The sequence below is a fragment of the Moschus berezovskii genome, chromosome 6 (genome assembly GCF_049115385.1).
Source record: "Moschus berezovskii isolate FMDL1 chromosome 6, NW_MosBer_1.0, whole genome shotgun sequence".
Classification (NCBI taxonomy): Eukaryota; Metazoa; Chordata; class Mammalia; order Artiodactyla; family Moschidae; genus Moschus; species Moschus berezovskii.
The window spans coordinates 80,219,219-80,238,680 of record NC_142465.1 but is presented as its reverse complement, the minus strand read 5'-3'; the positions used below and the strand labels follow the sequence as shown (position 1 = coordinate 80,238,680).

Below are 19,462 nucleotides of genomic sequence, written 5' to 3'. Positions count from 1 at the left end.
TGGGGGTCATTTGGCCTTATCTGGAGACATTTCTTTTTCTCACAACTGGTTGGAGCTGCTGGCATCTCATGAGTAGAGGCCACAAACACCATTAAACATCCTCTGATGCCCAGGATGCTCTTACAAAGAAAGATTATCCAGCCCAAATGTCAGTTGTCCTAAGGTTGAGAAGCCCTGAGCTATGAAGATAGGGCTCAGGGCTGGGCTCTTGGCCAGGTCCTTGTCTGAAATCCCTTCTTCAAAGGTACGTATTATTCCCATTTTATAGGTAAGAAAACTGAGGCTCAGAGAGGTAGCACTTACTTTAGACCTTTTATTCAGAAAACCAGGATTCTGTCCCATTGGTTCCCCACCATCCCTGTGGACTTGGGAGAGACGACTCAGAGTCAGAGGGGAAAAAAAAGTAAATTCAGAGTCAGAAAATCTGGATCTGGTTCCAGCTGTGTAGTGAGTCCATCATGTGAACTTGAGTAAGTCACTGCTCCTTCTGCTTTTTTTTTTCCTTCTGGAGGTCCTCCCAGTACTGGCTAACACCTGGGCCTTTGCTACCAAGAGATGCCTCGGGTGCTGGAAGATGCCTGGGAGAGGGGTGACCCAGGTTCCAACAGGGGGCACCTGGGGCCTTCTGACACCCATGTCCATCCTTGCACAAAGAACAAACACAGAGGCAGAAGAACAGATTCCTTACCCTTGAGAAACCTGGGGGATAAGGGTTCTTTCTCCTTGAGCAGAAAGGATCAAAGCTCCTCATATTGCCCATCCCCAGGTAGCCCTAAACGCAAGGCTCTCAGAGTCTAGAACTAGATTCCCCTCTAACTTGATTAAACTTTGCCCTTCTCCAAAAACATCCTGGCTGGGCTAGAATGGGCCTCCTCGGTGTGGTACAGCCTCCTATTAAGTTCTGGAACCATCTGTCTTGAAATGAGATGTATTACTTACGCATGGGGAGGGGCCGGCTTTGGGTGGGACTCCAGACATGGCACAGCAGATTCACCTTAAATAACCCAGAAGCCAGAAGGGAGACCCCAGCAAAGATCCCCTGGAAAGGGGAATGGCTACCCACACCAGTGTTCTTGCCTGGGGAATTCCATGGATAGAGGAGCCTGGCAGGCTACAGTCCATGAGGTTGCAGAGAGTCAGACACTACATTCATTCATTCACACAGCAAAAGAAGAAGACAGCTGTCAGGGAGACATTCGGTCTCAGGACTGGAAGGTCTTTGGGGCCCCAGCACTGCTCAGAAGGCAGAAGGGACACCGTCCTCAAGACACTCTGGCTCCGTGGAGCTCCTGAGCTGGGCATGTTGGAGCCGTCAGCCAGGAGCAGAGGAGAGCTGAGGCAGCCCCGCAGTCAGAAGGGTTTAGCACTTGACTGTTTTATTTCTTCAACAGAAGGGAATCTGGGCTCCAGTTCAGCACCACGAGGGCAGCTCCCCTCCCCCTGTGCCCACTGCCTCCTCTTCTGCTGCCTCCAATGGGAGCACCCAAGTCCACAGAGTTCCTGGCCTCTGGGATGTCGCCCTACGTACCATCTGAGTTGGAGGAAGAAACACAATCCTGGTCAGAGCAGAGTTGGAACCACCGGGCTGGGTACCGCTGGTGGCTGGGTGTCACCCAAGCTTCCCGTGTCCTGCCACGCCTCAGTGAGTCTTCCCCCGGCCCTCAGAGATGATGTCCTCAGGTTGGGCACGCATGTACCACTCCATCCAGGAGCCATCGTAGATGGGTACATCCGCCTTGCCACAGAGGTAGGCCCCCAGGGCCACATGGCAGGCTGTGACTCCAGAGCCACACGTGGCCACCAGGGGCAGGGACAGGTCCACCTTCTTGTCCTGGAAGAGGCGGCGGATCTCCTCGGGGCTCTTCTCCAGGCCATCCTCAGTCAGGAAATCCGTGAAGGGGATGTTGATAGTGCCGGGGATGTGGCCAGGCTCGATGCCTGCAACAGGAGAGCAGGAGGCAGGGAACAAACATTTGTACAAGGGCGGTAGGAACGGCCCCTGCGGGACTGAGAACCTTCTATGTAGCCACAGCACTACCCTCTCTAAGCATCATCTCAGGTAGGCCACCAGGAAACCCAGGCAGCAACTGTCTACAGGAATCTGTTTTATAGCAGATGCTGAGGTTCGCTCCTGTCCAGGGTCACGCATCTAGTGAACTGCTGCCTGGGATCTGAACCCAGGACTCAAACTCCACAGAAGCCACAGTCTGCCCCAGGTTTCCTGAAGACTGACTGTGCTCACAATTAGAGGAAGTTCTAGGTAAATGCATGCTGGCATACTCGTTATTTTGCGTGTGTGCATGCTCAGTAGCTTCAGTCACATCCAACTCTCTGCAACCCCGTGGACTGTAGCCCGCCAAGCTCCTCTGTCCATAGGATTCTCCAGGCAAGAATACTGGAGTGGGTTGCCATTTCCTTCTCCAGGGATGATGGATGTTACAAAAAGGCCCTCTTGGGTGGCATGGGGATATACTGCATATCGTAAAGAACAGTAATACACAGTAACAGGGATCACTGTACCTGACCTTGCTGAGGGTTTACTTTGTGCGAGGAGCCCCTCAGCTCTATTTCCCCCCTTAATCCTTGCTCTGATACTATGGGGAAGCAATTACTATTCTCCTGTTTGTACAGATGAGGAGACAGAGGCACACGGAACAGACTGGCCCAAGCTAGTTGGAACAGAGAGGCCCCAGAGTCTGTGCTGCCAAGCAGGACCCACTGCCTGGGAGGGGGAGGGGCAGGGAAGCTTCTCTGAGTAAGCCCTGAAGGCTGAATAAGATTTAACCAGGTTGAAGGGTCTGGCTGGTAGAAGCTGAGAGCATCCCAGGCAGAGGGCATCAAGCAGGCCAGGTCTCAGGCTGTGGAGGGGGGACAATGAGGATGCTGATATTCTCCACTGATTTAGACGGAGCCTGTACACACATCAGCTAGTTCACCTTGACAACAGGCCGACTGGGCATTTATCCTTATCTGCCATTTTACGAATGAGTGAGCACGATGGAGGTAAGCATTAAGCACCCCTGTAAAGACCCACAGCCAGGGAAGCACACGTTAATTATCCCACTTCCCGTTTCTCAAGTGCATCCTGTAAGTGCAAACACGGAGCTAAGTGCTTAACACACTTGCTCTCATTTAACCCTCACTGCATCCAGGGACAGGGGAGCCTGGTGGGCTTCCATCTATGGGGTCACACAGAGTCGGACACGACTGAAGTGACTTAGCAGCAGCAGCAGCAGCATCCTTTAAGCTCCATGTTCTGCCCTGACATTCCCATGCAGAAGCTGCAGTTCAGAGACGAGGTGAGCTGCCAGGTGTCACACAACTAGTGCAACCGGGGAGGGCTCTGAACCCAGGTCTGGCTCTGGCTCACTGCCCTACATTGCTCCATCACCCCCACCCCCACCCAGGGGCTAAGCTGAAGGGTCCCACAGGTTCAAGGTGGCATCCCTATTGGGCTGAACCATCTCAAACTGCCACCAACCTAGGTTCAAAAAAGCTTGGCCATCAGCAGTTTCCCACAGTCATGTCTACACAGCTCTGCAGGGTCCCCTGTGTTGGGACCTTGTGAATTCACCAAACCTCTCTGGACTCCATCCAGCTGCTGAATTAGTCTTCAGGACGCACTGGGAGCATGGATGGTCCTTGCCCTCAGATCACCCTAGCAGTGCTAGGACAGGGTGAGCCCAAGTTGCTCTAGAAACAGAAGCGCCAGCCAGCCCTGATTCAGGGATAGAGGGGTCTATTCAGGGAGAGCTTCCCAGAGGAAATGGCAAGTTCCCTGCGCCCTCCTCAAAGCAGACATGAGAGAAACGACTGGGAGATTACTGGTTGTTCAGTGCAGTTAAAGGTACTGCACTGGAGTTCAATGCCTGGCTGCCTCCTGAGATCTGGGAAAAGGTGGCCCTTCTAAGGCTCCATGTCCCCTTCTGTATGAGAAGAGCATCCATCTCATGGGATCTTTTTTTTTTTTTGGGCTGTGCTGGGTGTTCGATGCAGCACACAGGCTTCTCTTGTTGCAAGAGAACAGGCTCTCTAGTTGTGGCTTGGGCTTAGTTGCTCTGCAGCATGTGGGATCTTAGTTCCCCGATCAGGGATCAAACCCATGTGGCCTGCATTGGAAGGCAGATTTTTAACCACTGGACCACCAGGGAAAGAAGGGAACAGCAAACCCCCTCCAGTATTCTTGCCTGAAGAATCCCAGGGACAGAGGAGCCTGGTGGGCTACAGTCCATGGGGTAACAAGAGAATCAGACACGACTCACCGGCTAAACCACCACCACCAGGGAAGTCCTCTTGTGAGATCATTAAAAATCTCACACCAAAGTGGTTACTGATCCACCTGCTTTGTGGGGACCCCTTCCCAACCCTGCTCCTTACAGAGGGGGAGGTGAAGCCTTAGAATGGCTGCCTCTCTCCAGATCTCAGGAAGCAGCCAGATGTTGAACTCCATGGGGAACCCAGCCCATGTGGGGGAGGCCCTGCCCCAGCTGAGGCCAGCAACCACCCTCTATTCAGTTTCTGCTCCAATCTGGGGCAGCAATCTCTCTCCGTACTTGAGGCTCCTGTGTCCTGCTCTCTGCTAGCCTTTGGCCCCTCTGACGACTTTCATTCTCCACTTTCTCTCTCCTCTTTCCTGGCTCCATCATCCTCAGAGATGGTGGTAGACCTGATCAAGCACCATCTATTTGGGGCTTTCCCCCAACTGGGCCTGTCCCCTCCTCCCATTTGGCAGTGACTCCCATCCATAGTACTGGGAGGGGGCCGTTTGGAGTCTCACACTTACACAGGGCATTCTGGGTTTCCAACTAGTTTGGGGGTGGAGGCGGGGTAAATATTATTGCCTCCTCTTTAGAATAAAGCCCAGTGAGACGACTAGAAAGTGGATCTCAGCCGGCACCCCCACGCTATGGGGTGAATCTCAGCTGGCACCCCACCACCCTACCCTTAAAGGCAAGAGTGAGGCGAGGGCAGTGCTCAGGCAGGGACTTCCAGGGCGCTTCGCTCATTGGTTACCGTCTCGGGGCTCGGGCTCCGTGCCCCGGAAGCGGCCGGCGGCACGGGCATCCACCACCTGGAAGCGCCGGGATTCAAGGTTCTCCTTGATGTCCTCGAACGTCTTGATGTAGGCGGGGACCAGCACCGCGTGGAACTCGGCGGGCTCCGGGCGGCTCTTCCCCGAGCTCAGCGGGAGGCCCTGGCGCAGCCAGTTGCGGAGGCCGCCGTCCAGCAGAGACACCGTGCGGTGGCCGAAGACGCGGAACATCCACCAGACGCGCGGCGCCGCGTAGAGGCCCTGGTCGCTGGCGTCGTAGACCACCACGTGGGTGGCGGCGCCCACGCCCAGGCGGCCCGCATACTCTGAGAAGTGCGCCGCGCTGGGCAGCATGTGGTCATAGGGCGACGTGCGGTCGCTGCACTGGTCGATGTCAAAGAAGGCGGCGCCCGGGATGTGGCGCTCCTCGAACTCGCGGCGCGCGTCGCGGCCCAGCTTGGCCAGGTACCATGAGGCATCGAGCAGCCGCAAGGGCTGCCCGGCCCTTGGGGCCCGGAGCGCCTCGGCCACCCACTGCGCTGACACGAGCGCGCGGAAGAGCTGCTTCGACGCCATGGCGGCGGCGACACCGGGGCTGCAGGCCTGGGCGACAAGGAGGTCAAGAGGATATTAAGGAAGAGGCGAGTGGCCCAGGGGCAGGAATCGCCTGTGCCCCTGGGGCGAGGGCGGGGTCCTGGGCCGGAGGGCAGAGTCCAGGGAACGCGGAAAACCAGCCGTGGAGAAGCCAAGATACAGACTTAGATCACCGGGAGCCTCCCCTCCCTTGCCCTGCTAAGCCTGGGACATACACACAGAGTGATCACCAGAATCACCATGACCCCTTAGAGGGGGCAAGGCGATGGCTCTCACCACTGCTTGAAGCAGGGTGGATAGGGAGAGAGCCCAATTAGGAGAAGGCCCTGCTGGCTTCCCAGGTGGCGCGAGTGGTGAAGAACCCACCTGCCAATGCAGGAGACATAAGAGACTTGAGTTCTATCCCTGGTTTGCCAAGACCCCCTGGAGAAGGGCATGGAAACCTATTCCAGTACTCTTGCCTGCAGAATCCCATGGACAGAGGAGCCTGGTGGACTACAGTCCATACATAGGATCGCCGAGTCAGACAGGACTGAAGTGACTTGGACCACAAGCTCCTGGCACTTTAAGGCAAGTAGGGGCAAGGTCTTAGCCCCTCCCTAAGATGCAGCTCAGCTTTGCTTGCAATCAACCAAGATCCCTGGTGGAATTCACCCATTCATCAAACATTTATATAAACAGCCTCAGAGGACTAGCAACTGGAATTAGTAAATTAATCCTCCTTCAGTTCAGTTCCCTCAGTCATGTCCGACTCTTTGCGATCCCATGGACTGCAGCACGCCAGGCTTCCCTGTCCATCACCAACTCTGAGAGCTTGCTCAAACTCATGTCCATCGAGTCGGTGATGCCATCCAACCATCTCATCCCTATGTGTGCTTTAATCCTCACAACACCTTACAACTCTACAGAACACAGGGTAGGCTCTCAGTTATTTGTTATATGAGTAACCTCAAGAAGGTTGGTATTCTTCTCATTGTTTCCCGGAGGGGACACTGAAGTTCACAGAAGTGCACTAAAGACCAAGGGTCAACAGTTAAGAAGTGGTGGTGGTGTCAGGTTTCACAGCAACTGCCAGGCAGTTCAGCAAAGTCTGATTTCACCCTTTGAGTTTCCTCTCTTGGGGCTTTCCTGGCCTGCAATGCAGGAGACTGGGGTTCAATCTCCTGGGGAAGATTCTCTGGAGAAGGAAATGTCAACCCACTCCAATATGCTTGTCAAGAGAATTCCACAGACAGAGGAGTCTGGCGGGCTACAGTCCATGGGATCACAAAGAATTGGACATGACTGAGCGGTTCACTTTCTTTCTCTCTGGAAACAGTGATTAGGGCCTCACTCCCCACCCTATTCTCTCCCTTGCAGGCCAGCAGTTCTGAGTATAGCAGTTTACCAGCCCCCCATGACAAATCAGCTCACAGCCTTCCAGGGCCAGGCTCCAAACACGTGGACACCCTAGGTGCCTTTGGGCAGGTTAGAGAAAGGTGCCCCTTCTGCCAAGCAGAGGCACAGTCTCCACCAGAGAATGTGGCTGGGTGAGTGGAGTTTGAGCTACAGGTCAGCTCCACCCACCACCTTGGCTGTGTACCCCCAGTGCAGGGTGCAACCGTGCCTCCATGCCAAGCAGCCCTGCCACCAAGGGGAAGGGGGTGGGTAGAGAATGGAGCATTTTGTGGAGTGCCCCTGCAGGCCATGTACTAAGCAACACAGCCTTCAGCAGTCACTAGGTGGGGTTGCCTGTTTCTGAATGAGACCACCGGTGGTTAGAGATAAAAATGCCTTGCCCTAGTCACAGAGCTGCTGGTCAAGGGCAGCCTCAAGATTTACAATTGGGTTGTAACTTCTGAGGCTAAAGTTTCCCAGCCTGAAGGTCAGTGATGACCAGGGCCTTGTGTGTCCACAGTGTGATATCTGGTGCCCAGTCCCTCCCTCAGTCTCGGTGCAGCCTGGCTTTTAGAAACCATGCTGCCCATGTGACCAGGCCCTGGGAGTCAGCGGCCACAGGCCTGCTCAAAAGAATCTAACTGCAGGACTTCCCTGGTAGTCCCGTGGTTAAGACTCTGCCTGCTGATGCAAGGGACAGGGGTTCAATCCCAGGTCTAGGGAAATCCCACATGTTCATGCTGCGGGGCAACTAAGCCGGTGCACCGCCAACTACTGAGCCTGTGCTCTAGAGCCCACGAGCCACACTCCTGAGCCTAAGTGCTGCATCCGCTGAAGCCTGCATGCCCCAGAGATGGTGCTCCGCAATAAGAGAGGTCACCACAGTGAGCAGCCTGAGCACAACAAAGAACAGCCCCCGCTTGCTGCAACTGGAGAAAACCTGCATGCAGCAACGAAGATCCAGTGCTACCAAAAAGAAAGAAAAGAGACACAACGTAATTGTAGAAAGTCTGGAGTTCAGTGGGAGCAGAGGGGGCACATAGCTCAGCCTGAGGTGTGAAGGTGGGAGGAAGGGAAAATCCAAGCTGATTTGACATGTTCAGGGTGAGGCTGCCAGAGGCTTTGGCTAAGGGGCGATCACAGTGCCTGTGGGCTACATTGCACTAGGTTATGCTGAAGGATTCAGCAGGCCTCTACCTGGTGCTGGAGGAGACTCTTGAGAGTCCCTCGGACTGCAAGGAGATCCAACCAGTCCATCCTAAAGGAAATCAGTCCTGGGTGTTCCGTGGAAGGACTGATATTGAAGCTCAAACTCCAATATTTTGGCCACCTGATGTGAAGGGCTGACTCATTTGAAAAGACCCTGATGTTGGGAAAGATAGAAGGCAGAAGGAGAAGGGGACGACAGAGGATGAGATGGTTGGATGGCATCACCAACTCAATAGACATGATTTTCGGTGAACTCCGGGAGTTGGTGATGGACAAGGAGACCTGGCATGCTGCGGTTCATGGTGTTGCAAAGAGTTGGACATGACTGAGTGACTGAAATGAACTGAACTACCTGAAGACCCCATTGTGAACCACAGCAGCCCCTCCCCACTCCTCATTCTTGAGGCTCCTTGGTTTTTTCCACAGGGATCTATTTAGAGTGAAAAGAACGCTGACTTGGGAGCCAAAGCCCCTCCAAAGTCAATGCCAGTCCCATGCCCCTCTTAACCAGGTGTGTGCTGGGCAGGCATGTGAGGGGACCAGAACCATTTCCATTTCTTATAAATTGAGCTTCCAATCTTCACCTCTTAATGGTGAAAATTAAATAATGAACATCAAGTGTTAGTCACTCAGTCATGTCTGACTCTTTGTGGCCCCATGGACTTTAGCCATCAGGCTCCTCTGTCCATGGAATTCTCCAGGCAAGAATAATGGAGTGGGTTGCCATTTCCTTCTCCAGGGGATCTTCCTGACCCAGGGATCGAATCCGGGCCTCCTGCATTGCAGGCAGATTCTTTACCAACTGAGCCAGCAGCGAAGCCCCAATAAACATCAAAGCACCACCATAATGCCCTGCATATGGCTGGTTTTAATAGTCATTAAAGACAGCTTCATAAAAATCACATTATTTCTTCAAAGTTACTCTCATGGGTGGCCTCTGATGCATCGTCAGCAAGTCTAGAATCAGGACTTCAGAGGTCTGAGGTCATCCTGCCACACACACACACACACACACACACACACACACACACTCTCCCTATGCTGGATTGGCAGTTCCCATTAAGGACTGTAGGAGGTAGAGGAGGTTTTGGGAGAGCAGGCCGTGTGTGTCACTGAAGGGTGTGGACCAGGTTCCGATGTGCTTGGGCAGGCCTGGATGGCTGTAGGTGGGGCTGCTCCAGGAGTCAAGGGCCCCCAGACAAACAGGACAGCCCCAGGCCCATCTCCCGGTTGCACACTGTGCTAGGGGAGGTGTAAGCGCCAGGCTGCCATCTGGGATGGGCCCTGGAATAGCAGGGTCCAGTCAGACTCGACCTTCTACAAGGGCTTCCCTGGTCTTAGACTTCCTGGCCCCCTCTCTCCCTTGACTGCAAAGCACAAAGCTCAGAGAATTCCCTGGGTAAATACTTATCAAAGTACAAATTTTTGCAACTTTCCCTGAGACTATCATTGTTTCAGCATAAAAAAAATTTTTTCCAAGGGGGAAGAGAAAAGCACTCCAAGCATACATAATAGCATATACAAAAACTAAGTAGGGGCGGGTAGGGGTGTCCCAGTAGCCTGCAAGAAGCAGTTGTTAGATTTTCAGGAATTAAGCCAACTGGCTGTTAAATACCGCCATTATTAAAAATTAAATTATATACACTTATAATGAAATAAGTGAAGTGAAGTTGCTCAGTCGTGTCCGACTCTTTGCAACCCCATGGACTGTAGCCTACCGGGCTTTTCCGTCCATGGGATTTTCCAGGCAAGGGTCCTGGAGTGGGTTGCCATTTCCTTCTCCAGGCGATCTTCCTGACCCAGGAATCGAACCTGGGTCAGGCAGACGCGTTACCCTCTGAGCCACCAGAGAAGCCTGGTGTGGACAAAGGCAGTTTTTTTAAAAATATGTGACTTCAGGGGTGAGCAAGTACACAAAAGCAGCCTCTGCCACATGGGCTTCAGATCCAGGATTAACAAACGTCCTGGCCTCAATGTCACCGCCAGCCCCTGGGCAACTCTTTTCCAAGTCTTTAAAGAAGTTTCTGGCCTACTCCCAGGGTTGTTATGGAAAGTAAGTGACAGCCATTGGAGTCCCCAGTAAACTGCCTCACCAAGCAGACCTCGACAAATATTAGTTTCGTTTCACTCCAGCAAGTTCTTTGCCAGGCCTGTGGGTCAGCTGGCCTCCTCTTCCTGGCCTCTCGGTCAGGATTTATTAGTCCTCCTCCCTGTCACCAGAGGACAACCCCCTCCCCCTGCCACTTACCCCGACCCCACCCAGCGGGCCGACCCCTGGCGGCCGCGGACAGCCGTCCTTCCCTCCTAGACTACGGAAGGGGTGCGTCTTCCCTCCTAGACTACGGCCCCTTGCTCTGCTCAGGCCCCTCGGGGGAGCCCCACTCTGCGCACACCGACGATCGGCCTCCCCCTAAAGAAAGGCAAGAACCACGCCGCAGCAGTTACCGGAGTTTCGGGCTCCCGGCTTCCGGGTTCGGCCATGACCTCGCGCAGAGAGCCCCCTCCCCGAGCCCTCAGCAGTCCCCTCCTCCCGCCACCAACCTGCAGCGGGCCAAAGGGAGGAGACTCGGGCACAGCCCACGGCCCGGGCCACTGGGAGCCTCGGCTGCCGGCACCTTCCACTGGCCGGGCCGCGGGGGGACGCCCGCGCCGCCGAGCCCCGCCCCGCGCCGCCCCCTCTGCCGTCCGGTTTCCCCCCCGGGTCCCCGCGGGTCCGAGAGGCGCCGAGAGCCCGGGGACTGGCCCGGGGCGGGCGCGGCGCGGGCCCGGGGCGCCTGGAGTGGCGGGCGGCGCGCCATCCCCCCCGGCGGGCGGCGGCGCGATGGTGTGGGCCGGCCGGGGAGTTGCGGGCTCCGGGTTTGAACCTGCCAACTTCTCCTGCGGGCAGGGGCAAGCGCCAGGGCGGCGGCGAGGGCGAGTGAGTGCGGCGGGGTGGGGGCTGCGGTAGGCGCCCGGGCCGCTCGGGATCGGGCCGCCGGCCAAACCACCTGCGACCCTGGGGAGGGTCCCGGTGGCGAGAGCGGGGCGGGGGTGCCCCGGGAACCCTGGACCCAACTCGGGCAGAGGACACCGGGCTGGGCCGGACGCGGGCGTTTAGGAAGAGACTGCAGGAAGGTTTGCGAGGCGAGAGGCTCGGGTGAGGGCGGCTGCGGGCCTCCACCGGACAGTGCCCCATGCGCCCACTTCCCTACGCTCCCAGGAAGGGGTCTCTAAGCCCAAGATGCATTCTCCTCCCATCTTGGACGTCTTTTCGCTGCTCCTGGAGGATCCTGAGGGAGAGTATAGTAGCTTCTAGGGCCAGACACCCTCCCAGCCAGCTCCGCGATCCCCAGTCCTCTCGCTCCACCCACTTCTGCGCGGGCGGGGGGCGCAGGGAGAGAGGCGGAAGCGGACTTTCCCTAGGGAATCTGCAAACCTTACCCACTGCACACCCAACCCTGCCGGGTTGCCATAAACACGACACCCCTGGGGGAGTGCAGTGGGGAAAAAGCTCCTCCTCCCAGGCCCCAGCCCACTGCACGAACAGTCCTCACGCCGATCTCTTTCCTGGTTCCCACCCGCGCCAGGTGACACGGGAGAGCTGACACCATGGTTCAGCAGGTGCTCTACCGGGCGCTGGTCTCCACCAAGTGGCTGGCGGAGTCCGTCCGGGCTGGCAAGCTGGGCCCTGGCCTTCGGGTTCTGGATGCGTCCTGGTACTCGCCGGGCACCCGCGAGGCCCGCAAGGAATACCTGGAACGCCATGTGCCCGGCGCCTCCTTTTTTGACATAGAGGAGTGTCGGGACAAGGCCTCGCCTTACGAGGTGATGCTGCCCAGCGAGGCTGGCTTCGCCGACTACGTGGGCAGTCTGGGCATCAGCAACGACACGCATGTGGTGGTGTACGATGGTGACGACCTGGGCAGCTTCTATGCGCCGCGGGTCTGGTGGATGTTCCGTGTGTTTGGCCACCGTACCGTGTCCGTGCTCAATGGTGGCTTCCGGAACTGGCTGAAGGAGGGCCACCCGGTGACATCTGAGCCCTCACGCCCAGAGCCAGCCATCTTCAAAGCCACGCTGAACCGCTCCCTGCTCAAGACCTACGAGCAGGTGCTGGAGAACCTCGAATCAAAGAGGTTCCAGCTGGTGGATTCACGGGCCCAAGGGCGGTACCTGGGCACACAGCCGGAGCCAGATGCAGTAGGTAGGTGTCCTTGTGGGGGGATGGTCCCTGGGGTGCAATGTTCATGGAGAGATGGGGAGTAGGATGTCTGGGACCCTCTCCAGGTTTTGCCTGCAGCAGCCCCCACGAAAGCCTCAGTCTTTCCATCTGTAAAATGAAAGGCGAGAGCACAACCTAAAGGTTTTTCCAGCTGTGATGCATGGGAACAGACACGTGCCTTCCCGTAGCCACATGCTAAGGCACAACCGAGCATCTGTGTGGAGTGGCATCAGCAGAGGTAACTGACAACATATCCATCTGCATCCATGCCCATTCACTAGCTCCCCAACATGCTCAATAGCGTCCATGAGCCACATAAGCATCACTGTACAGAAGTCTCCTCAGGACCCCTCAAGTTCTTCAGAAATTCTTAACATGAACAGTGCTGTTCCCCAGCACCTTTTCCCACCTCCAGCTCTCCCAGACCCCCTGACCTTCGTTAGGTTGCTTGCTCAGCTCAGTGGCAGAGTCCAGATTTGAACCCAGTGCTGCTTAGTTTCAAACCAGGATGCACCACTGTCCTGCCCCACCCTCACCTCCCGGGGCCCCTCCGCTAGGCATCTCCAACGATATGGCTCATGAGTCCCCTTCTGTCGACAAAGACTGGAGGATTCTACACTGGTGGAAGTTGGGGTGGGGGGAGTCTCAGAAGTGCATTCTAGAACCTCCTAACAGGACCACAGAGGTCTTGCCATCACCTCTCCTGGACACCTCCGGTGGCCGGGACCTCACTGCTCTCAGGGCATGGGATGGCCCCAGGGGGGCTGCAGCGCTGTCCTCAGGAAATCTCTGTGGAATCCACCTCCATGCAACATTTGGACTAACTTGTTGAAAAGTCTCTTCCTTTCTGTGCCTCTGTGGAGAGCACTGTGAAAGCCATTCCAACACTCTTAGAACTGGAGGGTATGAAAAGTCACCTCTCTGGTCAGAGGGGAGGCTGTGGTACACAGAGGAAGGAGTGGGTGAAGGCCACTTGGGTTGTTGGAGGCAGAACCAGGAAGGCACAGGACTCTGCCCTCCCCGCCATGGCTTTCTCCTGGACTGTGTTTTCCTGTCCAGCTTGCTCTCTGAAGGTCTGAAGTTGAAGATTCAAGTTTGTTTAGCTCTTGGCACCAGATCCTGCAGCCCCTTCCTGGCCTTGGTTCAAGGCACCTTCCACTCCTTGGTACTTGAGATGCCGCTGCAGGGAGGAGAGATGGCATTGTTTCTTTAGCTAGCCCCCAGCTTGCTCTGAAGCAAACAGAATAAATGAGCGGAGTGCGTAGAGACGACAGATTCGGCCTCTGTTCTCCCATTTTAGAGATGAGGAAACTAAGGCTCAGAGAGGGGGGAAAAGCTAGCTGCTGCAGGTAGGACTTCCTGCAAGCCCCTGATTCTAAAGTCCCTGGCTGCTCCCTTATAGCCAGCTTCTCCCCTCCGGTTCCCATCTGGAGACCAGGGAGTGCAGGCCCCAGTTTGAATCCTGCTCCTCCTTTATACTGGGACCTCAGTTCATTGCTCAGCCTCTCTGCGTTCCCTTATAAAATGAAAAGAGGAATGCCAGCCCTACCCACCTGGCTAAGTATTTATTAAACACAGCAATGGCTGGAAAGGTCCTTTGAGAAGGATGAAGAGCAGTGCAAAGCCTGGGGCTGTCTGTAAAGCCTCTTTAAGAGGGTTTGCTGGCCTCCTGTACAAGACTTTAGGCACATGAGGCTCTGCTGAGCTCATGGTATCAAGGAGGCACCCCATGGGCTTAGCCATCCGGATATAACACCCAGGGGAGTATGGGTGGCAGGCCCTGGGTGTCCCTGGAAGGAATGATCCCCAAAAGGAGCTGGAAGCAGGGCCTTAGAAACCCCACAGCCACTTTCTGCCCATTTCAGGCAAGCAATCTCCCACCTGGCCTCAGTTATGTGCTCCCAGTGCCTTTGGTCCTGTTTGTAAGAGGAGAAAAGTGAGAGTCAGACAGACCTGAGTTTACATCCTTGTGTGGGACTCAGGTGTGGCCTCAGGCCTGTCCCTTCACCTCTGAACCCTCCTATTGAATACCATCGCTCACTTTATAGGAGGAGCCTTAGGGAAAGGGAGAGAACAGAGGTGGGAGTTGATCCAGCTCAGTATCTTTATAAACCTTGTTCTCTTTTCCTCCCCTCTGCTTGGAAGTGGGGTCCATGAGGGTTAGGAGGGAGAATATTGACTCCTTAATGCATACTGTTATTTGCTGCTGCTACTGCTAAGTCACTTCAGTCGTGTCCGACTCTGTGTGACCCCATAGATGGAAGCCCACCAGGCTCCCCCGTCCCTGGGATTCTCCAAGCAAGAACACTGGAGTGGGTTGCCATTTCCTTCTCCAATGAGTGAAAGTGAAGTCGCTCAGTCGTGTCCGACCCTTAGCGACCCCACGGACTGCAGCCTACCAGGCTGCTCCATCCATGGGATTTTCTAGGCATGAGTACTGGAGTGGCTTGCCATTGCCTTCTCCGACTGTTATTTGCAGGACCCTTTATATACATTCTCCCCTGGGCAACTATAGCAGCCCAGCAGGGGAGGCAGGTGGGGGTTCCAAGTGGTCCCACTTTGCAGGTAGGGAAAGGAAGCAGAAACTTCTGCAGTGAGACACTGAGGCCAAGACTCGATCCCAGTCACAGGATCAAAGTGGGGTTATTGCCCAAGGCCACTGCTGTGTCAGCATGCATGGGGTGGTCACAGCTCCAAAGCATTGCTTCATGGGGTCATGTGACTTCTGCCTGTGTGTCTTCCGAGGGCTGCGGACTAGGGAGGAGAGGGTAGGGGGTGCCAAGTTGACTCCCAGCATGCAGGGCTGGTGGCTGCCTGCGCTGGGTTCCTTGGAGGAAAGGAAGAAAAAGCTACTCAGGTTTTCCTGGCCTTGAACGCCCACACCTATCAGTGACCTGTGGGATGCTAACTTGCCAACTCGACTACCATCTTCTTGGCCAAAGTTGGAATACCAAGTCCCAGACCTCTGAACTGGTCATCACGAGAGGTCATCTCAGCCTGACTCAGTCACTCTTTCTAGGAAGGCTCAGGGTAGTCAGAGTACACAGGCCTTGAGGTCGGACACACCTGAGTGTACATCACCCCTGTACTGTGTGTCATGGGGCAAGTTACCTTACCCCTTTGAGCCTGGGCCCCCCGTTAGTGCCAGGAGGCCCATCTGTATGGTATTGTGTGGACAGAGGAAAAGTTCTTCAGATAAGCCGCCTGGGTGCCTGATGCCAGAGGTTTGGCATGGTGGCTGGGGAGAGGAGATCCACAAGCCTGCAGCTAAAGCTGGGCCTGGAGGAACAGCAGGAGTCCTTGCCCCTGGGTGCAAAGTGCCTTTCCCCTAGTTGGCTGGTCTCCGAGGTTCTCCGGCCAAGTTCATCCCAGCCCTCCCACTACGCAGGCGGTCAGTTTCTGCTCATTTAAATTCATCGGACAGGCCCTGAGCACTAGCTGGCAGAAAGGGAGGGCCTCCAACTCCTGAGGCTTGCCCAGCTTTGGGGGGCAGAGTCTACAGAACACCCCCTCCACCCCTACTACCACCACTTTTTTACTCAGAAGAAGTGCCTTTTCTGTAATTAGAAAAAAAAATAATAAAGCTGTTTCATCAGGGATGGGTGGAAAGAAAGAAAACAGCATTCAGGACTCAATAAAGGCTGGTGTTTTTTAATGTACTTCATCCAGCCCACTGCCTGGGTACTGAGCCATTTTTTGTGTGTGTGCCTGCATGGAATTTCAGTTCCTTGACCAGGGCCCCAGCAATTAAAGCCCAGAATCCTAACCTCTAGGCTACCGGGGAGCTCCATGAGACATTTTAAGTTGGTTTCTTGGAAAAGAACACCCTTGAAGCCAATTGACCAATTGTTCCTCATCGGTAGGGTCAGTTCACATCAGATCTCAGATCAAAATTTCCAGACAAAAGAATGAAATCACAACAGGAATAAAGTGTTAGTCGCTCAGTTGTGACTCTTTGCAACCCCATTTACTGTAGCCCTCCAGGCTTCTCTGTCCTTGGAACTTCCCAGGCAAGAATACTCAACCCATAAATCACTATAATTTAATAAGTCAGGACATCTATAGTCAATCAAAGGAATTCTTGACTGGGCCAGTAAATTTCAAATTCTCTTTGGCCTTGAGGTGAGGAGAATGGGACACTGTTGGCATGATTGCCCACCTCCTGGGTGCCCAGGTTGTTAAGGGCTTTTATCTGCTGAAGCTGACTTCCCCACAAGCCTGTGAGATAGGTGTGGTTATCTCCCCATTTCCCAGAGAGAAAACTGAGGCTCAGACATACAGGGCACAGCTGGCTTCATACTGCCCCAGGATGTGCCCTGGTTACCCTGGTCAGATCTCTTTCTCACACTGCTGCCCACCTGGTCCTGCCCCACAGTCTGGGTTAAGCAGGAGCTGTGGGAGACAAGGAGGCCCCACTCTCAGTGGGCACTCTAGTCTGCCACGGTGTGGGGCATTTGAGGAAGAGGAGTGACCAGGGCCATACTGGAGACTGAACCTTGGCCTTGGCTTTGCACGTGGCACCAGCTCAGCTATGGCCCAGTTCCATTTGCCCCACATGATGGCTATTCTGAAGCCCAGACTTGGCCGAGGGGCCTAACTAGGTGTAGAGAAGTCTCTGGAATGGACCCTGGAGCTAACCTAAAACCCCATTCTGCTTCTGTCAAAGCCTCTCAGGGTTGCTAGGAAGGTCCTCAAGGGACCACAGGGCCCCCACTCTCACCTGTCCCCCAGGGTAGGTGGGAAAGTGATGGAGAAGCAGCAGTATATGAGGGTAGTGGGCCGATTGAGGTAGTCGGTGCTTCACCCTTTACAGCAGCCCTTCCCACGTTACCCATGGGGACACTGAGGCTCAGAGAGGTGGGGCCTCTTCTCTGCTTAAGGGCACCCCTCAGTAAGTGGCAGAGCTGGGATTTGAACTTCTGTCTAATAACAGATCACAGGCTCTTTACACACTGTAGGCTTGACAGGAAAACCAGGGGACTTGGCACAATCCTGGCCCTGCCTTTACCTCGCTGTGTGGCCTCAGGCTAGTCTTTTCACTTTGTCAAGCCTCAGTCTACTCATCTGTAAAATAGAGCAATGTTATATTTAGTGAATCATGCTTATGTATTTAACCTCTATCTTCCTTGCTAGACTGTAATCTCCCTGAGAGCATGGTCTGTGTCTCCCCTTCACCCAATGTTCTTAGCAATTAGCACACCCCATAGCATTGGCATTCCTTGTCCCATTTGCTCTTCTCCACAGCCCTATAATACAGGAATGTAACAGTGAGCCCATTTGACAGATGAGAAAACTGAGGTTCAGAGAGGTGAAGCAATTTGCCCAAGATAAAGGTTAGTAGATGGTAGAGCTGAGACTCCTCCCTATCCTCTCAAGCAGATAGAAGATACCTATATCAGGTAGATTTGATGGGGGGCTGGGGGTGGTGGTCATGAGCATTGGATATAGCCAGGGCTGGAATAAATTGAGCTCTGCGAAAGGCAAGGGCGTTATTTTTTGTTTGCAAAGCTCTCTATCCTAACCATGGTTGATTCTGGCCTCCAGGCCCACTCGCCCCCACCCCTTGTGCTGCTCCTAACCCTGTCCTGTCCTCCGCCTTCACCCAGGACTGGACTCAGGCCACATCCGAGGCTCAGTCAACATGCCTTTCATGGACTTCCTGACAGAGGATGGCTTTGAGAAGAGCCCGGAGGAGCTCCGTGCCATGTTCGAGGCCAAGAAGGTGGACCTCGCAAAGCCCCTCATTGCCACATGCCGGAAGGGTGTCACTGCCTGCCACATCGCCCTGGCTGCTTACCTCTGTGGCAAGCCCGACGTGGCCATCTATGATGGCTCCTGGTTTGAGTGGTTCCACCGGGCCCCCCCAGAGACCCGGGTGTCCCAGGGGAAGGGTGGGAAGTCCTGAGTGGTGGCCTCTTCTCCCCTTGCCCACAAGTCCTGCCGGTGGAATGATCCAGCATGGCCTGCAGATAATCTTTGCCTCCTCAGCCAAGGAAATTGACAAGTTTTTAGAATTAATGTGTAGAGTGCTCCTTTCCCCAACAACACTGGAATAAACTTGGCCTTTTCAAGTAGCTGTGTATGCCTCTTTCTCCCTGGTTCCTTCCTTGACCTGTGCTTCCTTCTCTTTCAAATTCCTTAGAACCTACCAAGGAAGGAAACTTCACAGCAGCCCCCACACTGGGGATACCACTTTTTAGTTTTGGCAAAAGAAGTTGCCCGTTGATGCCTGTCAGATGGAGCACACCAGGACCTTACCTGGAAAGGGCATCAGTAAGCCAGAAAGAGGTCGAGACCCAGGCTTGCTGGGGGCCACCCCTTCCAGCTGTGGGTCCAGCCCTCTGGGAGGAGGGGGTGGAAGAGAAGACAACTGGTCTTCCACTTGAAATGAGTGTTCAGAGAGGTGTCCCACAGGCCCTGGGGCCTTTCAGAAGAGGTGATGCTCAGATGCTGCTCAGTGAACCCAGTGTTCACTGCAGCATGCTTTACAAAAAGCAAGACATGGAAGTAACCTAAATGTCCATCAACAGATGAATAGATAGAGAAGATGTGGTACATATTATATATCCAATGGAATAATACTCAGCCATAAAAAAGAATGAAACAATGCCATTTGTAGCAACATGGAGGGCCTAGAGATTATCGTACTAAGTGAGGTAAGTCAGAGAAAGATAAACATCGCATGATATCACTTACATGTGGAATCTAAAAAGATAATACAAGTGAACTTACTTACAAAACAAAAACAGACTCACAGTCTTCAAAAACAAATTTATGGTTACCAAAGGGGAAAGGTTGGGGTGGGGGGAGGGAGGAACAAATTAGAAGTTTGGAAGTAACATATACAGACTTCTTAATATGAAATAGGTAATCAGCAAGGACTTGTATATCACAGGGAACTCTACTCAATATTCTTTAATAATTTATATGGGAAAGGAATCTGAAAAAAGAATAAATATATGTATAACTGAATCACTTTGCAGTACACATGAAACTAACACAACATGATAAATTAATTGTATTGTAGTATAAAGAAAAATTAAATTAAA

General features: G+C 54.2%; 2 protein-coding genes across 3 annotated transcripts; one reads left to right on the top strand and one right to left on the bottom strand.

The window, feature by feature from the left end:
• Positions 1-299: 299 nt before the first annotated feature.
• Positions 300-10,870, bottom strand: MPST (mercaptopyruvate sulfurtransferase). 2 transcript variants are annotated; one of them, XM_055395140.2, is made up of 3 exons: positions 10,754-10,870; positions 5,014-5,635; positions 300-1,938 (listed from the first exon to the last, which is right to left on the bottom strand). In XM_055395140.2, exons 2-3 carry the CDS (start codon positions 5,606-5,608, stop codon positions 1,640-1,642), a joined length of 894 nt encoding a protein of 297 aa, XP_055251115.1. In that variant the 5' UTR covers positions 5,609-5,635; positions 10,754-10,870; the 3' UTR covers positions 300-1,639. The 2 variants fall into 2 exon arrangements, with proteins under 2 accessions (XP_055251115.1, XP_055251114.1); XM_055395139.2 differs by having other exon boundaries at positions 10,658-10,811.
• A 128-nt stretch (positions 10,871-10,998) lies between these two features.
• Positions 10,999-18,487, top strand: TST (thiosulfate sulfurtransferase). The gene is made up of 3 exons (XM_055395142.2): positions 10,999-11,129; positions 11,779-12,395; positions 18,020-18,487. Exons 2-3 carry the CDS (start codon positions 11,801-11,803, stop codon positions 18,316-18,318), a joined length of 894 nt encoding a protein of 297 aa, XP_055251117.1. The 5' UTR covers positions 10,999-11,129; positions 11,779-11,800; the 3' UTR covers positions 18,319-18,487.
• The last annotated feature ends 975 nt before the right edge of the window (positions 18,488-19,462 follow it).

Coding starts and splice junctions, on each gene's coding strand:
- MPST (XM_055395139.2), bottom strand. CDS start 10,693: ATGGCCGAACCCGGAAGCCGGGAGCCCGAAACTCCG. Junction 5,636..10,657: donor GCCGGGAGCCCGAAACTCCG/GTAACTGCTGCG, acceptor CTTGTCGCCCAG/GCCTGCAGCCCCGGTGTCGC. Junction 1,939..5,013: donor GGAGCCCGAGCCCCGAGACG/GTAACCAATGAG, acceptor CTCCTGTTGCAG/GCATCGAGCCTGGCCACATC.
- TST (XM_055395142.2), top strand. CDS start 11,801: ATGGTTCAGCAGGTGCTCTACCGGGCGCTGGTCTCCACCAAGTGGCTG. Junction 12,396..18,019: donor GCCGGAGCCAGATGCAGTAG/GTAGGTGTCCTT, acceptor GCCTTCACCCAG/GACTGGACTCAGGCCACATC.